Raw genomic sequence first — 18,114 nt, 5'->3', positions numbered from 1 at the left:
TTACTTTCTGCCCCACCTTCCTAAACATGAATATGATCATCATGGTAATCGAAAATCGAAACAAACCTTTAAAAAAAACATTGCGATAATGGTGGTATATTTTTTTTGTTTCACTTTGATTGATTTATTTAAGACCGTTACGATAGTCTATGAATACAATAAATTTCAAATATAATACAGTTCGAAACATGCAATATCAAGGCACCTTTTAAAGGTATGTAGGCGACTTTTAACCTTTTCGTAAGTGAAAAATACATGACCTTCAAAATGGCCGTCATGTATCATCCATGTCTCAAATCCAAGATATTTTTAATAAATTTTATGACTGTACAAATGCACTCGTAAGTTCATACAAAAGAGGCTGTTTTCACAATAGGTCTTTTAAATATACTGTGTTAATATTTACAATATAAAATACCCTGTAACAATACAGAATCTCTGGTGGTTTAGTTTAAGGTGGTCCTTTAGTGCCACACAATAATAAAGTCTCTTTTTTAGGAGTTAAAAAATCCTTGAACCAAGGTCTCCGTGTTTTCTTACCATAGTGACCCATGTATAGACATCCATGTCGGGTTTTGCATGGTGTTCTAACAAATTTAATGTGTTTACATGAAATCGTGTAAACAGATGATAACTCATTTCGAGATTAATTGTATATGGTATGAGGCCTGGGTAGGGCCTATGTGATATTAAAGTGGACCGACGTCATGAAACAATGAATCGTTGAGACAAGTTTTAGTTCCGAGCCATAACAAAAGAAAGAAATAGATAGATGCTCAATAGAAAGATGCTCGTTCTTCACAAATTTCACTCATGAAAAACAAGAATAATATCACCATTGACATTTGTAAACCAACTAAATGTTGTTGTTTTTTAAGTAGAGTGCCAAATTAAGCTCTATTTCAATTCTTGGAGTGTACTTATCTTAACGGTCCAATGTTCATTTCAGACAAATAAATATTTTGGGGTAGAGAATGCAAAGCCATGGAATAGAAAATGTATTAACTCAAATTCCATTTGAATTGTATGCAGGCTAGATGATTTGGATTTTAAAAATAAATGATGAAAAACATAGTATAGGCCTACATTTTTACAATTTTGCTAGTTTTCCTGTTATTCGAACCAATTCATATAGTAAAATTATTGTTTATATCTGAATTCGACGGAAGCGGTGGGCTAACATGAAAGAAAACATAATAACACCTGATACAAAAAATATCAATTAAAAACTTTTTGATCAGAATTTGAGTGTTTAACACCCATCCTTAATAATTAAAATGGTAATACTGGCAATACTTTCGGCACAAAGTGGTGGGTTTTTTAATAATGCATATCAAATACGGTGGGCGTGGATTGAAAATAGAACCGTTATAATCAGCACTTTAATAAAAACACACATTATTAATTATGATGTATTACTATTATCATTGTTACAACTAGAATATGTGGAAGGGTATTTCCCTTGCCCAAACCTTATGTAATTCATTGGTCCCTTATTCCTAGTAGCGTAATGAGACAAAAACATCTGAGGGTGTCAGGCATGACTTATGGGGAAACAATTTTTTTTATTTTGGCTACAAAAAATCAAATTTTGTTTTAGATTTTGACATAATATTCAGAAAATCAAGTTACATTTTTTCCTTTTTTTACTTTCGTTTTGTTTTAATATTCAAAAAATAAAGTCACATTTCACCCCTTTCCTTTCATTTCTCTCCTTATCTTGTTCAGGATTATCATTATTTTCTTATTTATTTCCTTTTTTTGGGGGGGGGAGTTCATGGCCCCAAGCGCCCACATCTGCACGCAATGCTTATAACATTTAGGTAATTTACCTCTAGATGAAGTATCTAACATTGCATCGATGATATAAACCACGACATGAAGGCTAAGATCGTCAAGAATCGTATATTGGGTCTTAGGCTAAGATTAACACTCGATTTATACTTTAGCATTATTTTAGTAATTATGATTTTTTTTTCATGGGCAACATTTTCTGGTCCAAATTATCAGCTAAAGAAACAATATACTTTGGTCATTAGGTATAATCAGCCTTCCATGATAATCGTGACAGCATTAATTCTTTTGATTTGAAAACACAAAAATATCACAATTCAACTTAAAGAGTGATGAAGAGTGTTAAAATTCGGGAATGTCTCGAAACTAAATTAAGAATCTTGATTGCATTAAACTCGTAATCGTAAGGCAAAGTCTCAACCAATTGGAGGGTTCGTTAATCATTACGTCACCAACACTTGTCACGTGACAGAATGGTAAGACACAATGATTCTAGGGTTGAGTTCAAAAGGTGGAAATATGAAACACTCTGGCACTGTCTGGTGAGAGATGACTAAGATTATTCAACAAGAGCACTTTGTGCATGTCAGTCTTATTCGGTGGGGTTTCGTTCTGATGAAATACTTCAATTAACCAACAAATTATTTTCAAAGCAAAAGAAGTTTTGATAGAAACTTACGACTGCGTAGATTATTTAATGGTAATGAAAATTGGCATTCAAAATTTATGTGTTTGGCCCACAATGGACGGCAAGTATATTAAAAAAAAACATTCTGGAACTTTGCAATGCATGATGGACTTGCAATCGACGTCATGTAGCAAGTGCTGATCCGGCTGCTCATCCTCAATAATATTTTATCGTCATCCTCAATAGGCCTAATATTTCATCGTAATGGTCACATGACCTGACAATATTGACGAAATCGTCTTCATCGCCAACTGGAGTCATAGTAGGAACAAGCACATCGAAGTGTAAGTAGATAAAAGTTGGTACCAGCTTGTTCATATTGATGAAGTAATAAGCTGCGATGTCCAATTAAGTGTCTGTGTCATTCTCAAAAGCTACCACTCGTGTAAGGATAAACTATGTTCGATGGAGCTGGCGGCGAAGGTAAATATGCATACGGTCCTAGGTGGTATGGGCTGATGGAAATCTGTGGCCTCAGTGCCGCATGAAGCGGACTGAGCGAAGAGTAGTACGCGCTGGCAGCCGCTGCAGGAATGTGCATACCTAGTCCAGGCGCGAACATGGGCTTGGCCGCCATCTTGAGTTTTTCGAGCTCGGCCTCCTGGAGGCGCTTGGCCTTGGCTCTCCTGTTCTGGAACCAGATCTTGACCTGAGTTTCGGTGAGGTTTAGCGAGGCTGAGAACTCGGCACGCTCGGCTATGGAGAGGTACTGCTTTTGGCGAAATTTCCGCTCCAGGGCGAGAAGTTGTGACGTGGTGAACGGTGTCCTGGGCTTCCGGTTTGTCTTGTGCTTCCGAAGTGTGCACTGCACTTTGGGTCCTGAGAATGGGGGTCGGATTTCTGATGAGCCTGCATGGAGATAGAACAAATACAGTAGAAGTGGTTAATGGCAATGCTAAACATGTTAGAATATTCATTACATTGCAAAAAGATATCATGGAAAGATGGACAGTTGGAATTGTTTTGGTCTTCTTTCGAATCACTGGATCCAAAAAGGCCAATAACGTATACAAGCTTATAAGAAGACCATGTTACAATTCTTACTTGAGGCATTGATTTACACGTCATCTATTAGACAAGCACACACAACACTTCGTGGAGTAAAATAATATTTCCCATTAGTTTTATCCAGTTTGGCAAGTCTGAAATAGATTATAATAATTTTCTTTTTTATTAAATACATTTGCAAAAACCTGTCTTCAGTGAAAAAAAAAGAGTTGATTGATTGTATAACTCTGGAAGTAAAACATATTGTTGCCCTTCTCCTTTCCTTTGCACGAACACATCAAGTACTTAAGTTAGTAATGGACGGAGACACTTTACATCAGGGCAACAAGACCTGTAATTGGGACTGGCGTTAAGGAAATAATTATCAACCTTTCCCGCTCTCGCTTCAATTTGTTCTCTTTGAGAACAGGTGTTACAAATTTGGGGGAATCATCATAACTTCTGTAAAGCCAATATCATGAAGAAGAAGAAGCAACAAAAAGTGCACCGAACTTCAAGAGCTATTCCGTTTCTCTCGTTCTCTCTTTCTCCTTCTGTTCCTCCTTCTCTTTCCCTCCCTCTTTTTTTGTCATCAAACTATCTATTGTCGTCTTACCTAACCCTACCACTCTCTACACTGCAAAAACTCCGGTTTTGATTTAACACCAGTCTGGAGTCTATATATGTCCACACCACAGAAGTGTTAAACAACACAGATTTTGGTTTTGGTCTAACACCAGATAGGTGTTTATACAACATCAATTTGTATTAAGACAGCATCGGTTTGATTCCAAACTGGTCTTGTTTCAATACTTCTCTGATGTAGATTCCAGACTGGAATCAACACCGGAGTTTTTGCAGTGTATATTCAACCCTCAATTCGAAATATATCCTCGAAGGAATTCATAGTCCACATAGACCTCAAAAAACAACCAAAAAAAGTGTTGAGAAAATCAGGAATGCAAAACTGAGACTACTGGGCCCTGCAACAAGCAACGAGGCGGGAGAAAAATACGAGCAAAATTGAAGGAAATGACCAACAACTTCCGATGCGCTGGTTCAAGTACACGTTATGGGCTGTAATAGAGGGCAGATAAGTAATCGAAACCCCTGGATCAAAATAACTCAACATGCTCAAGCAGTCGACGAGACTCGGGTTCTAAGAGGAGCGAGAATAGGTGGATAATGGTAAAGCGAATGGTGTGTGAAAGAGAAGTGGTGATTTTACAGGAATAAATTTCATTTGTGAATAATACATATATTTTTTTTGCTAACAATTTGCAATGTTCGAAGTAATCATCTTTTTTTCCACTTGAAAATTATGTGCAACTTACATATCACTCAAAGATTTGACATTTCAAAGAACGAAACATTCTTTTAGATCATAATATTTTGCCCGATTCCAACGGGGGGTGCGGATCGTTTATTTATACTCTCTATAATACAATTCAAACTTTTTCATATTCTCAGAAATAAACTAGCAAACTGATATTTATGAATAATTAATTCAAACACAATGTTACTCATATTTTGTAGCGACTATCGCGACGAAAGTATGTTAGGGGGGAATTTGTCTATTTAAATCCGCATGAATGAATGTAACTAGTAATTCTCATTAATTTTCGATTTTAGAAGTCCCATTTTTACATACTCTGTAAAGATTTTGAACATGCATGATGTTTTGGGAGTTTTAGTGAAATTTGAGGCAGTTCGCTTGTCAATGCCGAATACTATATTATAAAGCAGGGACTTGGGAATGTAATCTGGAAAAGAAACTTTCCGATGTGAATGGGGGGAAGGGAATTCATCATCGAGAACAAAAAAGAGCTGCACTTCGACACCTCTCCTCTCGCATGTCTCGTGCTGTCTAGCTCGAATATGATTCAATCAATGCCCCTATGTTGATGACGGGTATGATGAAAAATTGAATCAGATTTCTCGTTTTTTGACACATCGTCCCCGTCCCGTCTACTCACGCACAGTCACATCAAGGAAACCTCCACAATCCCGATCAAAGCTGTTACGTTATTTACCAATGACATACGATCTGTTGGGTCGGTGTCGGGGGCCGTGGTGTGACTGATGCACAACGCTGATCTGATTTTTTTTCCAACCAGCCGTCGTATACCTGCGCTGCCAACATTGTGAAGTTCATTAGGAGGTATCTAACTGCAATTGAATTTTATTCCGTGATGTGGTTTCCGTCGCCTTATATGTGTGTGCGTGTGGGTGTGTGTGTGCTGAAAAGTTAATGAACCCCACTACAAAATGCACTCCTTCATGCTGAGAGTTGAATTTAGACAACAACACTACAAATGTTCTGCGAGCCTTTTATATTTCATCGACTGACTTCACAATTAATGAACACATGTGCATTTTCTGGTTGGTTTCACTAACATTTTATTACCGTTTTATATATATATATATGTGTGTGCGCGTGTGTGTGTGTGTGTCTACGTAGACTCCAATGAAGTAGAAAGATTCATGTACACAAATTACTAAACGCATATACCAAGAGCAAGTTTAAGTATATAGGCCTGCAACAAGTCATTACTTTCTTTAAAATTCTTCATATCGAGCTTAAGTTACAACTGGCAAGTCTCTTCGAGACCAAACTATTCGTGATGAATGAAGACTAGATGCTCCGCACTTTGAAGAAAGTAATGAAGACTAATGACCGTTTAGGGTTTAACGTGGAGGTTGCGGTCATGATCACCCGGCTTCGCAATGTTATCCTTGCCGCCAAATTTTGCGACAAATCAGGACAAATGTTTCCCCGCTCGTGTTGTGACAAAAATCTTCTTTTCCGTCATTTGCCTTTCATTCCCTGACGCATTTCTATCGCCTATTTCAGCAGCCGCGCGAGTGCGTCGGCGTCGACGGGCAACGAGGGAGTCATTATAGGTGATCCCACGGGTATGTTCCGGCGGGACAAGCGCGCGCCGACCCCGACCACGGTAACACACCGTATTCAATCTCACCCCCCCCCCCCACACACACACGCATTCAACCTCCTGTAAAACTTATAAAACATAATCCCTTTATTGTCAAAATAGCCTTAAATTTGTAGGCCTAATTATCGTGAAAGACGATGTCGTTTTCATACTTGACTCGTTAATGCTGTCCTTGAACTGACCTAAATAAATCTATGATGACGACCTTTTTTTGCATAGTTATATTATACAGACGCAGATGTTGAACATTTAGTTATTTATAGGCCTATTCAATATTGTAAGTTTATATGGAGCATTTTACCTAAAAGAAAGCTCTGTAATAATACGACCAGGGAATCTATTTTATTTGCAAGGTTTAGTGCATGAAGAGCAAGAATCGTCTGGTTAAAATTTTCTTGATCGGTGTATAATAAGGAATCGAACTCAGACGTCTATAGACTCATTGTTCCACAGCCCCAAATAAAAAGTGTTCTTTACCAGAGATATGAGAACGCACATGTGACGCATTATTGGGACGGATAAATCTAATAGTCCCTAAAGTCGCATTTCGTTGGCATTTTTAATAAACATTTGAATTCTTCCACTATCCTCTGCGATTCAGCTAATAACGGCGAATTTGTAGACGTCGCGACAATGCACATCGCTCAAATCCACTCCAATAAAAGAAATTGTGACTAAGTTATGATCACAACTCTGACATGTTTACAGTCACAGCTATTTGTGTGTTTTATTTGAGGACCGATCTATTTCCTCCTCATGAGCCTTCTTACCATCCCTCCCCGTCTCTCTCGCGATGTTTTTCGTCTTCTAACGGGCGGAAGAAATTCACATCAAATTACCTAAAATATCGATAAATCCGTGACAAATTTGAAGACAGGTGGCAATGCCATTTGTAAGAGTATCCAAGACTCCAATCTAACCACACTCACTCTCTCGAGATCTAGTTCAGAGCTTCGGCGGAGAGACCCTAGCTGGCGTCTCCCTGGCGCTCCCACAGTAAGGGTCGCGGAAGGCCACTCTTGAAGTACGAAGTTGCAGACAACGCGGTTTGCAACGTGTGGGACTGAAGATGATGACTTTACCATCTCAACACTCCCGTACTTGATCACAGCCTTTTCTTTACAAGAAGTAAAGAGCCACGTCCGATTTCTTGAATGTCTCCAATTTGTCAAAGACTTTCGGATGTGGGACTGGAAAGAACTTAGGAATACGAGCGAGCAAGAGGTTGAAAGAGAGATAGAGAGAGGGGGAAGGGAATATAACAGACAGAGAGAGGAGTGGAATATAATTTGACAAATGACCCACAAAAGTTGACATCATACTCGGGTTTTTTCGACTAGTAAAAAAGTTATTGTTTAAAAATAAAATTTCCGTATCACTCACCACCGTCTCCCAGTTTTAAAGATTTTTTCGTCTTTTTTTAGCTGTAATATTACCAACTATGGCCACGCAATCTAAATCACTATAAGGGCTACATAGTTTATTTCAAAACAAGCATTAAAACAATGGAAATAATCCACATCTAAAAAGCCAATTCGATAAAATTATTTTTTTATCGCTTGATGGATGCTATGGCCAGATACTGCCTCGTTGTTGTTAGAATGTTCGGTTTTCCGTTGAAAATATAAAACACTTGAGTTTCAAAAGCAAGTTCGTATCTTTTATTATTTATTATCAGTGGCTAATCTAGTATGGACCTATATAAAATAAAAACGCCAAATTGAGAACAGAATATCCACAAAGTATTTCAAAATTCCGAAAGCATGTGGTAGGAATTTATACAAATTTTGAACTTGATGTCATTCATTGCTGTCAATCGTATGCATTACGGATAAAAAAAAAGTTTGCATGCTTGTCTGCTAAGAAGTTTAAAGCTCCCAATTTTCGCAAACCATACACACATTGGGATATCGAGAATACCCCACCCCCCCAAAAAAAAAGATTATTTTAACGTCACATTGTACAATCATTTTGTTCGTCCAATTAAATTGCACATTTGAATAGGTCACATTCATATATTCTGATATTGTATAAGTTTATGTTTCTGTTTCCACATTTTTTTTTCAATTTTCATTTCATGTTTTACTTGGGCTACCCAGGTACAAGAAAAATTCGATTACATACCATTGTCATCTCACTGGAACATCCCTGATTTTTTTTTTTACCTAAATGATAGAAAATTCTTCTAAGAAATTAACCGATGCATAGTTTCCGCACCGTTTTCTTTATGGCTACGAAAAAGGAGACGATGGAAGACAGAGGAAGTGAAAAATTGTAAAATATGGTATTATTTTTCTGAATGTTATGTCAAATCTATCACAAATTAAGATTACTGTACATATCGAAACGTTTATTTATTTATTTTTGCTCGCTGGCGTCGCTCGCCCGCAGCTCTTTAGAAATTTTGCCCACATGCCATGCCAGGTGGGTGTTTCATAAAGCTGTTCGTAAGTTAAAAGCTATACTTTAAGAACGACTGGTGATCCTTTCTTGTGGTAAAAGTTATATTCATTGGCGATGGTTAAGCGCGGAAGAAAGGAACACCAGTCGTTCTTAAAGTAGCTTTTAACTTTACACGAACACATATATGAAACGGGCCCTATCAAAATGTTTAACTCATTAATACCCAAATGCATTAGTACAATGGTTTTAGGAAGTACGATTTGATCAAGATTCAATTAATAAGACTTGCACGATATAATGTGGTTTCATGTGGTCAACTAAAAATAAACCAGAGAACCACAACGAATTTCTGCCGAGTGCCATACGACCACCCAAACAAAGAAATTAATCTCACTTAAATGTGACCCATTTATTTGAGCCGCTCTTCAAGATATATGAGCCAATGTGCATGTCAAATTATAGAATGGAAAGGAATAATAGCCAGATCTCCAGTAGTGTGACTGTGATATTTTGAGAGAGAAAAAAAATGTAATTACGGTATGAAATTATGATTACTTTTTCAGATCCCTCCAGCCATACCGTAAAGAACTTTACTGCCATACCGAAAAGAACTTTACAGACTTTTTGTAGGAACAATAAGCAAGGACCCATCCACCAAAAAACACGAAAGATCAAAGACACACTGCTTACTTTCTAAAACTACACAATTTAATCGTAAAGTCAACAAAGATCCTTAAGACTCTGCTCTCGTTTCATGAAAAAGAGATTGTATTGTTGTACACTGGCCGATATCATCAATAATATCTTTCGAAAGCAAGAAACGATGAGTAACAGGACAGTGGGGAAAGATAATTTGTTTTTATCATCTGCATCGAGTCATTCACGCTTTTGTGGGTCGTACAGTATTTCGAACTCCATATTATGACAACACCCAATTTTCGATCCACATTAGCAATAAGGATGAATTATGGATATGAAGTGATATTTACACTGCATAGACAAAATATTATCCCATCATTTTTCCAATTTAACAGTTCAGCACATCCATACAGGCAGGCGACTTCCGTTCCGCGATTGAACTTTTGAAGTTCCCCCGCACATTCATGCTAAATTATTAGGAGATTTTCATCCCATTCACCCGTTCGATTCGTCGATAGACAATCCGTCAAGAGTTAGCTTTTTAAGTTGTTGTTTACCAGCATCGAAGCCCCGAGGTTTTTTTTTTTTGTGAATTGTCAAGATAAATTCTTTATGATTTTGGATTTGCAATTCAAACACCCATTTCAAAAGGACAAAGCTCTTTTTTAATTGCAGTCAAAGGGGAGATCATACCTACCAAGACACAGAGGTGGAGCTTACTTGTTTATAGAGGTAAATTCTGTTTTTGTGTTCCGTCAATGGCGCTACAAATAAATTAATTGTATCTAGATAATGGATGTGCCTCAGTTATCTCCCGTTCTTTGTGATTTTTCCTCTCTTTTTATTTTCTTTCTTTCATTAGACGATGATATTGATGACCTACTACCAACTGCTGAGAGAGCGTTGTATGAAGGGTCGGATAATGGCTCGAATCAAAATGGGATCAATTTCTCTGATATTCTTGTTTGGTGAACTCTGTCTCCAACTTGTTTTGAAGCCAACGTCAACAGGTATACGACATTCCAAACTTAATAATTGTTCACTTATAATTATCACATGATCATTCTAACACTAATCAAGTGTCTACCGAGACTTCAATATCAATCTACAATATAAACTAGTTAAACATATTAAAATTGAAAAAAAATACAGGTCAGCTATTTGTCTCTCCAATCAATAGGCCTATAATCACATTTTTTTAAAATTCATTCTCGTTAAGAATCATTATTGTTATTACTATAATACTTTATCATTAATATTTTATATCATTATATACTCATTATAAAACTATATATTGTATAGTTCTGTAGCAGAGGTAGATTGGATGTAGTCATAGTAGTAGCAATATGCGACAGAAAATAGTGAAAAACATCCACAAATAATTACAAATAATAATGTATTTGCGCCCATTATAACTCCGTAAAGTAAATTTTAGTGTGGCTCAAGAGTTTTGAGTATTATGGGTACAGAATAACTTTTTTTTATCAGGTGATAAAATAATTACAATAGTGTCTTCGTTATTTATTAGATAAAATAAAACTATTGAATTTTCATGTTCTTTTTGTGATTTATATCAAATTCGTCGTCACAGTCATGGAGGGGCATATGAACAGCTTTAAAAGAAATATTATATACATGTTTACAAGGCTGAAAATTACCCTTTCGGGAAAACGGTCTGATGTTCAGTTTGTGATAACCTTAGTCAAGCACGAAACAAGGAAGAATGCGTTCAATCTCTCGTCAAATTAAATATAAACAGAATTGTTTTACCCCTATTGATAAGGTATGGGTGATTGGTTGACAAATGAACAATCAAATTTAGGTCAAATTCGAGTTGCTATAAAAACAAGTGGGTGTTGAAATGAACCATCGTTATAATAACGCTCAATTACATTGGTGGAAAAAAAGTTAAACGTCAGATTCAGATCATAAATAGTTTTAATTACCACGCCTCTACAGTAAAGCATTACTTTATTTACCACAGACATGACAGATTGACATGAGGTTTATGGAAAGCTTTTGAGGAATCCTATCTTTTTTCTTCTTCATTTTGAATAGTTTTTTTTTCTTTTATATTTCCTATTTGAGGCCCTCCTAATGAATGCTTGGACAACCAAGCGTGCACACAACGTGTCGGCAAGGTAAAAGGATACCTCCACGATAATTAAATGCTTAATAACCATCGAGATTTAACAGTCAAAGATATGCAGGGGTCCCCATCGAACAAAAGACTAAGGTGATTTTGAAAAGAGGGAAATAGTTCACATTCTACTAATCAACCGCATTTTTGAGCACCTAATTTAGCTTCGGGATTTGTATAGCACCGACTGTTCTGTGTGCTCGCTCCATCGGTGACGATAATTAAAATACATATTAATTGGTAAACATTACTATTGCTTCATTGAGCGTTCAATGCTTTTTGGTACAATACATGGTCATGATGGTTTGTTATACATGTTTAAATGACACGCTTTATCTATGTAGGTCAAGATGAATGCTGTCACACAAGAACGGTCTAAGTGTCTCTCACAGGATACAAACTTTTTTTAAAAATATTATTTGTGCTTTTAAACTGAGCCAAAAATTGAATTTTAGAGAAGAGGACTTGTAACAAAGTTAATGCAATTATGTCTTGTTTTGTATTTATTCAAAATGGCTTTAATTCTTTTCAGCTGTTATGTTTAGTCCGTAATTAGATGTGTGATTAAACAAAATAATAACCTTTTATTTTGTTTCCTAATATACATATTATATATTAATATATTGCTATATTACATAATTTTGCCAACTTGGAATGTATCCACCACTGACCATAAAGTTTACAAATATATCTTCAGACATATTGATTCAAATGATTCAAATTATTTTAGAAAATCTGTCGCAATAATTGTATCAAGAATCTGTGTGTTGTTTTATTTCAGAGAATAAATTACATTTGCTGAAATAGTTTGAAAGATGGAAAGCCACGCGGCATGAGTAACTACACAAAATTGTTTGAGTATCAAGTGCATTATGAATTACTGTTGTTAGCCACCGGCGCTAAACTGATTGGTAATACACTAAACAAATATATGTTACACTAGAAATTATATGCCTAGTTTATCAGCGATGACATTATGTTCACAACAATCTTACAGTTAAAAGTATATAAGTAATTTGTGTTGTATAAGCAGCACAATTATAGCGCAGTGTTGACATATCACTGATACATTTTACTGAGAATACATTGCGAAAGATAAACATCGATAAGTGACAATGACCAGCACAGTAATGACGTGCCGATACATATCTATAAATGCATGTAATGTCAGCAAGTGTTGTGGTGATTAAATAGTAGTCCTACTGCTAATTATGTTGCATGTATAGGCTATGTACCCTCACACGTGGCTTACTAAACAGTCGTGATTGCATTATTGCTTAATGTTTGTTTACAATACTTAAAAATCGCTTGAAAAAAAAGAAGAATATCGTGTTTGTATGCTTTTTACCAAATAAAGATTTTCAATTTCATTACATTGGTGGCTTCGTGACATGGACCATAAGGGGATAATATAATTTCGGGCATGTTACATAAAGAAATGTGCTGGAAATATTGCAATGTATCAATAATTAAGATTGTGTAAATTGCATCAAAATAATCTGTACAAAGTTTGGCTTGCTTTCTGTTTCTTGATTAGAAGATCACCAAACCAAACCATATTACTGAAAAATATCAATTCATCTCTTTCGTACGTTAATTATTTTAACAGTATACATAAAGTAACTACATTGTATGTAGAACGTAATCAGTAGATTATTACACATTTATGTAGTCCTGCATGTAACACAGCGATCATTTCATCGATATAGTAGAGTTAATTTTCTCAAAAAAATTAATAAACATTTACTGCTTTCATGATTTTAGATAAGCTTGTTATTAATATCGCAACATTGAACATGTTTTTATTCATATTTTTGCATTTTAGTACTACTAGTTGTCCGGCAGTTGTGTTAATATCCTTTCTTTATAGATGGTCAATTTAAAATTTCCTATATACAGGAAAGTCAAGATTTTCTTTTTTCTTTTCAATTTACTTGTAAAAACTATAAGCGCAATTACTTCGTATCACAAACCAATATTTGGCGGTAACTACTCTCCGCTATAAGGTTTTAATCAAAACTTTTCATTCTTCATTTTTCTCACCCTTAGTTTTACGCTTTGAATGCGGAGTATGTACTTTAAAATAATTGCTGATTGGTGTGCAGGTAAAAATACATGCCGGTAGTAATTATACAGATACATGAAATAGACAATTCTACAAGCATTTGGCCAATATCAAAGTTGAATCCTGTTACAATCCATAACTTATGGGATCTATGCTTGTTATGACATCCGTGTTGCTCGTCCCATTAAACACTGCATAAGTATTATCATTATTATATATGAAATATTGTTTATGGCGTATGTTACTGTAGCCGAGTAACAAGTCATGGCCTACTTTGTAACATCGGTTATAAGAATGACATTATGATAACAAGTGAATTGCTTATAGACGCACAGTAATACGATAGTTCTGAGATATAACATTTATTTGTATGTGAACGGCGTCATAGTTATATGTAGATCACGTCAATCCCATATTGTTTTCTTCTTTGATGACAATAGTTTCATACTGTGATTCATATAAACATAAGAGTAAATAAAACAGGATGTTTGTCAATGTTATGGTGCTTACCTTGATGTGTAACCGTTGTCATTTTTTCTATCTCAGCCTACATGAAAATGTGAGGACTGGATACAATTAGCTTTTACTAGGTGTCACAGCTCAGTTATTTAAACAAACCAGTTGACATGGTTGACGAAAATCGCTGAAATAAACATGTGTATCATGCATCATGTAACAAAATCGACATTTTATTCCAAGATATTGGACAGCTACAAATGTTATTTGAAAATATTTCCTAAAAGTTAAATAAAGAAAGCACACCTCAACCACAGTGGGGTAAAAAACTAAGCGATCTTTTTTAAAAAAAAATGAAAGTGATGGAAAGTTACATGCTATCTCATGAAGAAAAAAAAAGGATTTTCATTCACTCTGTGAGGATTTATAAGGTGGGTCGGGTAAACTCGAACAAAATAATACATACCAGATGAAGGACTTAATCTTGTCGCCTGCATCCAAGGAAAACTAGAGGCGTTCCACGTGTAGGTCTGCGTCGTCGGCGACGTGCACCGTCCCGTGCTCTCCGATGACGACGAGGATGACGATGACGATGATTTGGCTAAAATGTTCTCTACACTGTGACTCGCGAAAGACGAAGCAGAGGATGAGTTCGTACGGGCAGCGGGGTTTTCGGGAGGTGGTGTCGCAGGAGCGACGGGGCTGCAGTCCATGTCTGTAGGGTGCTGTTTGCTGCTGAGCGGGGACGGCGGTGATTTCGAGAAGAACGATTCCACGCGGAAATTGATTCCTTTGATGGGCCTGTCGTCTGCTTTGTGCAGCGGCGTCTCGGCTGGAGTTGCCCCGGGAGAGATGGCGGTGACGGGAGAGAGACTGTGGTGAGGTCTGGTGAAGGCAGAGTTGTTGCTCACTGTCAGCGTCTTCTTGGACATGTTGGAAGCCGGGTCGTACGGCGTGTCGTTTATCGCCGTCTCGCTGTGATGCATGATATGCATGGGGGCAAGTCGACTCGATCAAAGAAAGTTATCCCGAATTCCAAAATAATCGCTTTAAAAAGTAATCAAAATGAGCTCAAACAGAGAAGATACCAAGCGGTTGACTCGTCATGAAGATGTCCTCAAAGTGGGAAAAATATCTTCACTGTTGGTTAGCTTCGGGTGGAATGACTTAAATACAGTATACATTAAAGGCACTGAGTAAACTGGAGAAGGCACCATGTAGGTCATGCAGTTGCTTCGCTGTGATAACCATAATTCAGACTGTTTGAACACATATCGTAGCTGGATGACAGGGCAGGGGCAGTGAGATATGATATCAGCCCGACGATTGAGCTCGGCAATATATGATACACACCGCTACGTTAACTCCACAAACTTTCCTCGGCGCTTGTCTGTCATTAATCAATTTGCGAACCAAAATATCGGCACACCCGCCCTCTCACTGCACCCGAGGTAATTGCTGGTGAGTCAGCCAATCAGAAGTCGCGAATACTGTGACGTTGTGGAATGCCGGCATCACTGTACGGCGCCGTGGACGGGGAAACAAAATGCTTTACGAAAGCTTTGATAGCCTGCGAATTGTCAGATCCTTCTCTCTCCCTCTCTGAGACTGGTATACATCAAACGATCCTTAGCGGTTACACTTACCAGAATCAAGCCTAGAGCTATAGTTGCAAAACCCCAGCCACACGCACACACTCACCGATCATTCCAAGCGTACCATATATACAATTTTCTCCGATAGCCAGTATTACCGTGCGTCTTTTGTCGGCAGTTGCAACGTACTCGCTCATCGCGTACGGAATCCTCGGCATCAACTGGCGGAGACGGGTGAAGAATTGGATGAAAGCGCTTGCCAGACTGGAACGGATTCTCAATGGCTCACAAAAAAAAACTTGATTCATTGAGATGAAGCAATAATAAGGGAGAAAGAGAGAAGGGGGAGGCCGATTTCAGTGGGAACGGCTCCTCCCTATTCGGGCGATCAATTACCTTAGGAGGCAAAGCCAGGCTAATTGCAAGTACAAACAATCCGTCACCATTTGTCACCTTATTCATAGAGTAGACATCTTAGGACGGCAGTCGGCGCCACTGCTCTCCCCCAATCAAATCCTACTCCAGGCGCTCGCATCAAGAGAAAAAGAGAAACCCATTTTATCCTTTCCATGTTTTACTATGGAAGGTGCAAGCAAGCTCCTTGGTGCAAGAAACCCCCCTCTCTAAACGCCAAGATCACATAAAGTCCCCCTTATTCACCCACATTCGTGACTACGTATTCACATCGTATCCCAAATCGCCCCTCTTCTGCTTCCCAAATGCCTTTGCCTGCACCGGCTCTCAAGGAAATTTATAGGTCTGAAGGGAGAGAGAGAAAAAAAATAGAAATATTATAAAAAGTTGATAGAAGGTTAGTGTTTCAATATTGGTACCGGTCAGATTAAACTAATCCTTCAATAACCAACACATTGCCGATAGTCCCGACAAAAAGAAAACTTCGCAACCACTTCATAACGTCAAGCTGAGTACAAAATTCGATTAGAAATAGATACTGTAACAATTTTTCTCTCTTTTTATATCTCGCCGGCGGCCGGTCACGGAATAATTTCACCCCTCCTCACCCCCCCCCCCTTTAAACCTCAAAATCCCTGTAAGATATTTATCACAAGGCTTAAGAATACTCTTCGAGAAGAGAATGGGGGAATATGCAGCCCTCGAAGTAGAAAAGGGAGGGTTGTTTAGAAAGTAAATATATTAAACACCGGGAAGCCCGCAATGCTAATTCTGTAATGAGCGGCAATATTTGGCTACGGGTCTTAGGGTTGTGGAGGCTAGCTTCACAGCGGTGAGCCGCGAGACACTTGGCCGTCCTCTGCGCGGCACCGGCTTCTTCACAACCGTATCACTGCACATAGATATCTTCCAGCTTGGAAACAAAACAAGAGAGAGAGAGAAGGGGAGAGACCGAGTTGGAGAGATGGAGACTCGCCTGGAGGCGCAGGCTTCACCCAAGCTCATCTGCAAGGCCGAAATTGGCGAATTAGAAGCCCCTTCATTCATCTTTACCGCCGACCGACCGAGGGAGTGAGAAAAAACAAAAATGCAACAAGTATTCTTTTTGTGGCTGCCCGGCATAATACAATAAGACTCCAATGAAATGCCCCTAAACGCAATTACCAGACAAAAAGTGAGGTTAATAACGGGTTATTCATTCCCATTCCTCTTGTTCGTGGTTGTACAATGGAAGTTATTAATTACCTAGTTCTGTTGGTATTATTCGCTAATTGATGTTATTAATTTCCTCTGTGTCGTCACTCTCTCTGCCGGGGACGTGACCTTAAGTACTGAGCTTGCAAATCGTCCAACAACAATGCACAATAGTTCAATAATTTCCCCGATGTTTGAACAAACTGCTTCGAATGAACATTTATATCGGGCAAAATATGAATGAACATTAATATGCTTTTTCAAATCAGAATTCCTCTATAACATTTGCAGAACCTGACCGATGACCATGGGTAAATATACCTGTATTCTCAGTTCAGCCGACCCCCCCCCCTCTCTCTTTGCTAGGATTTTTTTATTCTTTAATTTTTTGTCTTGACTCTTGGGGACTCATTTTCTCGACTAAACATACGCTTTTTTTGTAGGACATGTATCACAACGTATTTATCTTTTTTCGTTTCTCAGTTTATTATTATTTTTCTTCCCCTTCTTTTTTTAATTTGGGTATGTATTCCTTTTTTATTTCAAACCTTTCCAATCATGTAATAATGCGATTATGTAGATTCGGTTTATTAAAACTTATAAATAAGTATTCATCTTTGAAATATTTTCAATTTATAGATTAGTTTACTAAAAGAAAATAAAGTGAGCCATGAAATAAACCATAACATTTAACTGAGCAGCCAATAGTTGGATTTATCCTGAAAGTGAGTGAGACTATAAGACAGAAGCCCTCTCTGTCCAGTGTAAAGAAATTCTGCTATGCT

General features: G+C 37.5%; 1 protein-coding gene across 1 annotated transcript; it reads right to left on the bottom strand.

The window, feature by feature from the left end:
- Positions 1 to 1,755: 1,755 nt before the first annotated feature.
- Positions 1,756 to 16,238, bottom strand: LOC121425090 (homeobox protein MSX-2-like). The gene is made up of 2 exons (XM_041621063.1): positions 14,593 to 16,238; positions 1,756 to 3,331 (listed from the first exon to the last, which is right to left on the bottom strand). The coding sequence occupies exons 1-2, from the start codon at positions 15,119 to 15,121 to the stop codon at positions 2,850 to 2,852; spliced, it is 1,011 nt and encodes a 336-aa protein (XP_041476997.1). The 5' UTR covers positions 15,122 to 16,238; the 3' UTR covers positions 1,756 to 2,849.
- Positions 16,239 to 18,114: the final 1,876 nt, after the last annotated feature.

Source organism: Lytechinus variegatus, chromosome 12 (genome assembly GCF_018143015.1).
Source record: "Lytechinus variegatus isolate NC3 chromosome 12, Lvar_3.0, whole genome shotgun sequence".
In the NCBI taxonomy this organism is placed as follows: Eukaryota; Metazoa; Echinodermata; class Echinoidea; order Temnopleuroida; family Toxopneustidae; genus Lytechinus; species Lytechinus variegatus.
This window is presented reverse-complemented; position numbering and strand designations above follow the sequence as displayed.

Coding starts and splice junctions, on each gene's coding strand:
- LOC121425090 (XM_041621063.1), bottom strand. CDS start 15,121: ATGCATATCATGCATCACAGCGAGACGGCGATAAACGACACGCCGTAC. Junction 3,332..14,592: donor AAGATTAAGTCCTTCATCTG/GTATGTATTATT, acceptor ATCTCCATGCAG/GCTCATCAGAAATCCGACCC.